Source organism: Brachyistius frenatus, unplaced genomic scaffold (assembly GCF_029030835.1).
Source record: "Brachyistius frenatus isolate BFR_SWC_R1_liver_20210118 unplaced genomic scaffold, ASM2903083v1 Contig_11, whole genome shotgun sequence".
Taxonomy (NCBI): domain Eukaryota; kingdom Metazoa; phylum Chordata; class Actinopteri; family Embiotocidae; genus Brachyistius; species Brachyistius frenatus.
In genome coordinates this window covers 1,621,298-1,627,411 of record NW_027210610.1, presented here as the reverse complement: position 1 = coordinate 1,627,411, position 6,114 = coordinate 1,621,298, and the positions used below count along the sequence as shown (strand labels likewise).

At 42.2% G+C, this 6,114-nt stretch overlaps 1 protein-coding gene across 1 annotated transcript; it reads left to right on the top strand.

Moving 5' to 3' along the window:
- The first annotated feature begins 369 nt into the window (after positions 1-369).
- On the top strand, positions 370-2,871 carry dlx3b (distal-less homeobox 3b). The gene is made up of 3 exons (XM_069691408.1): positions 370-976; positions 1,735-1,919; positions 2,243-2,871. The coding sequence occupies exons 1-3, from the start codon at positions 634-636 to the stop codon at positions 2,555-2,557; spliced, it is 843 nt and encodes a 280-aa protein (XP_069547509.1). The 5' UTR covers positions 370-633; the 3' UTR covers positions 2,558-2,871.
- Positions 2,872-6,114: the final 3,243 nt, after the last annotated feature.

The window sequence follows — 6,114 nt, the reverse complement described above, 5'->3', positions numbered from 1 at the left end:
AGTCAGTGGGAGGCTGGCCAGCAGCCTTTCAATAGGCTGAATAAAGCGTGATCTCGAGGCACTGTTAAGAAAACATTGCATAAAAACATTAAGGAGACGGTCTGGCTGCAGTCTTTAGGAAAGCTCTCGGCCTCTATTGTTTTGCAACATCGCGAAGCCACCGTGCAGTAGATAATAATGTTGTAGAGGGAACAGAACTGGACCTGCCTGACGTTTTTTGGACTGACAGTCCCTAAAGGCCTTAAAAACTGCACCAAGTGTGAACAGGTAAATGCAAAGGGAAAAAAAAAAAAAAAAAAAAAACTCAGGGCAGTGGGGTATGAGTGCTCAGGCGCTCTTGGCTGAAGGCCACGACTTCGCCCGCAGCGCAAGGGGGGGGGGGGGGGGGACGGTGGAGCCAATGGGAAGGCAGCATCCAGCCCAGCTCTCTATAACTCTGTGTCACAGTGGCTGAGCAATGCCACAACCAGGTTTCTGCAGCTGGAAGAGTTTCAGTGGACTATAGGCTCAGCAAAGCCGTGCGTTCAAAGAGCGCGCACACAACAGTTCTCTACTGCGATTTTGCTTTTGCGCACTCAACAGCAAAATAATCCAAACAGTGGACTTTCTCTATTCCGGAGGGCTGCTTTCACCATGAGCGCCGGACAGACCTATGAAAAGAAGATTGCGAGTATTTTGACCGATCTTCCCGGATCTATGAGTTGCCACCCGAACTCCAAGGACTCTCCTACACTCCCCGAGTCTTCGGTGACGGACATGGGCTACTACAGCGGACAGACGGCCCATGGCCATCACGAATATTATCAGAGTCAGCCGTACGGACAGCCCATGAACTCTTACCACCACCAGTTTAATCTGAACGGAATGGGAGCTGCTGGAGCGTACGCCACCAAATCTGAATACCCCTACACGAATAGCTACAGACAGTACGGACATTACAATAGAGATCACCTGCAGGCCTCACCTCCGGGCTCAGGTAAATGTTCAGATAATCACAGCTTATCTTGTGTTTTTTTTTTTTTAATTTCCAGTGTGCACGTACTATCAGGACAAGGTTTATCTCTTAAGTGAAGTCAAGTCGCTTGTTGGGGCAGATCTTGAATAAAAGCTGATCGTGGGCCAAAATTATAACAAGGGCTATTTTATCTCAGGCTGTTTAATTTTCATGCTTTATTTTCTAATATCAAGATTCCTCAAAAGTTTTGGAGCTCATTCGTCTAAAACGAGAGATAAAGTCCATTATTACGTAATACTCATTTACCTTTTGATTTATTATATATTTGCAAGTATAAACTAACATTTGTTCAGTGGTAGCCTCCTGTCATGTCTTTAATGTCCTGCTTTAACAGCCCGCCTTGGAATAAGGCAGCCATTAGCCGGCCATAAAGCAATGATGGTTGAACTCCATTAATTTGAACATGTTATCACTGGCATACCGAATTGGAAATTTGAGGAAAAAGTTAAATTTTTGTAGAATTATTTAGAGTTTTCTTTTGTGTCGTTCATGTTTTTTATTTATTTTTTTTTACATTTGGCATTCTAGTTTTTAATTCTGAAGCAGTGTTTTCCACTTTAATGAGAACGCAGTCTTAAATAGAACATGCATTTTTACGCAGACAGAATCCCTATATCATTTCGGCAATCACGCTGGCTTCGTTTTATTTCATGTTTTACATTTTGTGAAAGTTTGACTTCATGGTCAATAAAACTTGTATGATTTGTCGTAATTTGTAGTGAAAGAAGAGCCAGAGCCCGAGGTCCGCATGGTGAATGGAAAACCTAAAAAGATCCGCAAGCCAAGGACGATCTACTCCAGCTACCAGCTCGCTGCCCTGCAAAGGCGCTTCCAGAAGGCGCAGTACCTCGCTCTGCCCGAGAGAGCGGAGCTGGCGGCTCAGCTCGGCCTCACTCAGACACAGGTGAGTTGCCTGACCCGGTGTAACTCTAATATTTTCGAAGTGAGCAATACTCTAGTGTCACGTGAATCAGGGCTTCCCAATATGGCAAATCATGTTCTTTGTAATTATACACTGATTCGTAATTGGGCACAGCTGACGGGATTTCCGCGTGTCTTTGTTTAAAATTTAAACAATTCAAATGCTCTTATATTTAACTAAGGCACAGCTATACCCAGATTCTCTTCATTTCAGATGACAATTATTATTAATAATACATTTTTAAAGCGATCCTATCCTCTAATTACGTGTTGCATCATAATTAATGATCCCGCTCTTATTCTCAGGTCAAGATCTGGTTCCAGAACCGGAGGTCTAAGTTCAAGAAGCTGTACAAAAACGGCGAGGTTCCCCTGGAGCACAGTCCCAACGCCAGCGACTCAATGGCCTGCAACTCCCCGCCTTCCCCCGCTGTCTGGGACAACAGCACCCCTCAGAGCACACCGATCAGCAGACCTCAGGTGGTGCAACCGACGCACAGCTCATCGCCGCCGTACCTGGAGGATTATAACAACCACTGGTACCAGCAGGGATCCCACCTACAGCACCCGGGAACCGTGCACCACCCAGTCCCGCAGCAAAGTGTGGGAGCTGTTTATTAACACTGACTCCACAAAAGACTTTATCTCTTCCGGTTTTTTTTTAATCTTCAAACGAGGTCCCTCAATGACTCTGCGGAGCAAATGCTGACTGGACCGGAAGCAGGCCTGAAATGAAACATTGCTTTTTGGTTTTGGAAGATCAAGAATGTTTCTGAACTGGGTTTCCTTTCTCAGCGCACATAAGGGATATCTGATCACTTGTGGCTGCATATTTAACGGACATCTGTGTTTTTAATTTTTTTTTTAATTTTTATTATTTATCGCTTCTATTGTATTTCTTTAACTTCTTTTGTAAATGAATATGCAATTTTTTTTTTTAAACAAGTAGCCCAACCACAAACCGAATAATGACTCAACTGTGCGGTTGATCCATGCTGCAATTAAATCACGCATGTGGGTTTGTAGAGAGCAAAAAAACACAAAAAGAAAGAAAAAAAAACCCTCAGGTCATATTTATATGGATTTGTACAAAATGTCGAAGGCTGTAAATACGTGTTTATATGCAGAACCACTATGATCATATTTGTTTGAACGACTGCACTGTGGTGCTTTCAGAACCCTTTTTATATTCATGTAATTAGTCTACTTGTTGCCTTCCTGTCAATTGAATAAAGGTGTTAATTGCATGTTGTGTGTCGAGCCCTTTTATGAACAGACTGGTGTTCTGCCGCATTTTTTGGAAACCGTGCTGATAATTACATGTAGTGTCTGTAAGGTCTACGTCACCTTAAACATTGCGGTCAGTGTTTCCAAACGCAATATCGAAACGTGGTGAAGTCATTTATTAATCGTCGTTGATCAAAGAAATTGTTTTGACCGCTATATAATACGAATCTTGTGTCAGTGGCAATGTTTTATTTTTTGTGTATCCACTGGTTAATACTTACTATATTTTAATATAACTTTATTTTTTTTCCGGAAATCTAACAAGAAAAGAAGAGTTAAAACAGAATCCGAGCGGTTTTGTCTGCAAAATACTTTTGATTAACCCAACAATCTAAAGGTTATTTATCTCGGGGACCAAACAAGGCTTGCTGACAGGTAGGCTGTAGCGTGTGTGAACTGACTTGCTCGGTTTTGGTGGTGCGCACACACGCAGACATGTTGGAGTCACTCGGTTTTATTACTATTCTGTTGGCAGATAACGAGAGAAAGGCGGCGTGTGTGTGTGTGTGTGTGTGTGTGTGGAGGGGGGAAGGGGGGTTAAGCAAGTGTGTTGCCGAGGGGATCTCGCTCGCGCGCACGCACGCGCGCGCAGCAGGATGGAAACGCTGCCAAATATTGAAGAAACACAACTTCCTTACGATTTTTCAGAGCGTTCCGCTCCATTAGATTTCACTCTGTTGCGTTTGACAAACTAATCGTATTAAAAAAAACAAAAAAAACAAGATCCACCACTCCAGTTAAGCAGGTTTTTACACTCCGGTTCTGTTGACATCTAATGACTCAATATTTGAGCACAATTTCCACAGTTTATGGTAAAGCATACATTTTTAAAATTTAAGAATTCCCAGGCGATGAAATGGCCTCATGGGAGCAACTGTTGGACCGCGGAAACTTGGAAAATCACCGCTATTAATTAGTTGGAAGTTGCCAGATAAACATGACAACTGCTCTGATATAACAGCCCCCCCCCCCCCCACCCGCCCCCGTTCGTGGCAACAAATAAGTAATGGCAGTGGACAATAAGCTCAGTTTGGCCACATAAACCACGCATTATTAAATGTGCTACAGAAAAAAAATTACATGATGGAGAAACCGCTAATGGCGATCTTATCCACATGGACCACCAAGGCGCCATTACGCACTGAGAGAAAATGCACCCATGGTGTTGGTGGTTTTATAACCTTTTCTACTGCTTTTAGTAATTGGAATGGTATGCGCTCAGGACTGGAGGTGTTACTGTATGAAACTTTACTGCAACATTGTGTCAGTGTCAACACGAGAGCGTCACAATGTCTCCGTGAACCCTGCATGTTATGATTTTCTTAAACGGGATAATTTAATTAGGAGTAAGGATTATCATTAGTTTTATTGTTATTAATAATCACTTAGTATTATCGTTGCAACATATAAAATAATGCTACTTTATTAAAAATGAAATGTTTTGATTTGTTTGCCAAGTCAATATTAGTGAAATCAAACTTTAAAGTATAATTCCTATTACAAAATAAAATGAAACAACGAAGACGGAAACAAAAATTAAGAAAAAAAAACCCGATGTTATAGGAAGTAATATTATTACATTGTTTTACCTATTGTTAAAATATGAATATAGGAAATATAATTTTTAAATAAAAAATAATTTCTCCATAAAATATACTTTTATGCCTTCAATCATCAGATGATGCTGATTTATTTGTTTTAATTGAAGCACATAACAATAAATACACTGATAATGTTGACTCAACCTATATGCCTTTCAGGGACTTTGTATGTAAACTATAATGTGTAATTTTTCCACAATATCTAATATCAATTTTCAAATATGTCAAATGTCTAACTTTATTTTGAAATTTTTCACAGTCCGAATTTGGCTTGAGTTTTGGACTCACATTTTTTCTTAAAAATATTTAGAAATATTTCCCACACTGTTGTTTTTAACCTGTAATTTAACAACAATTTTTTTTCTCTTTTTTTTCCCCCTTTTGCTTGATTTCTTTGACCCCTCTGACATGTACTTTCTCCCCCCCCCCCTAATCTTCACACACATTCTCTCACAGTTTTGCTACAAACAATGAAATGTGTCAGAGCTCCTAATCCTTTTTCCCCAACGTCTTCCTCGGCTCATATCCCTGAACTCAACACCAGTTGTCTATGGCTTCTGTCATCGTGTCAGTGCCCTGTGCTGATTTGACAAAAGCAGCATGATTGCTATTGCCTTTTAATATCAATGAAATCTCATCAAGTGTGCATGCGACCTCCCTTCCGGGGCTCCCTCAGCATGTGTGGCCCTCGGCTGTGGCTGTCAGGGAAAACATTTGTGCCGAAGACAAACGTGTGTTCACTACAAACTGCACTTCTGTGTGTGGGCTGTCAGACATGTCCATATATGTCATCCCCAAACATTAACAAGTGTAAGTAGCCATTGAAGTGGACGTGAACTGTTGAACTTGAATGTGATCCTGCATGGCACAACATCACAGCACCCTAAATAGAGTATGTGCCTGGGCTCCTATAACCCTATATCCCCCACCCCCTTCTCTCCTGCAACAATCAACAGTGTGGTGTCAGCATTGTCTCTGGGGTGCAGCAATATGGGTTGAGATGGAGGTCGGGAACTGAAATGCATCCATGGAAAGACTTCCAGCAGCTGTCCAACACTTAGTCCCAGCCTGGGTCGGGCCTCAGCTGCATTAGGATCACTCACGCTCTCCATTTTGCTGTAAACTCAGATGAAATGAAGGCAGAAAGGCATCCTTGACAGCTGTGGACTGATGAACCCTGGCCGACCTCATGCCAGGGCCGGACTGGGCTGGGCTGGGCCGGGCTGGACAGAGCCGGGCAGGGCTGGGCAGGGCTATATGCTGATGCTTCACTGACAGTCATTACATCCT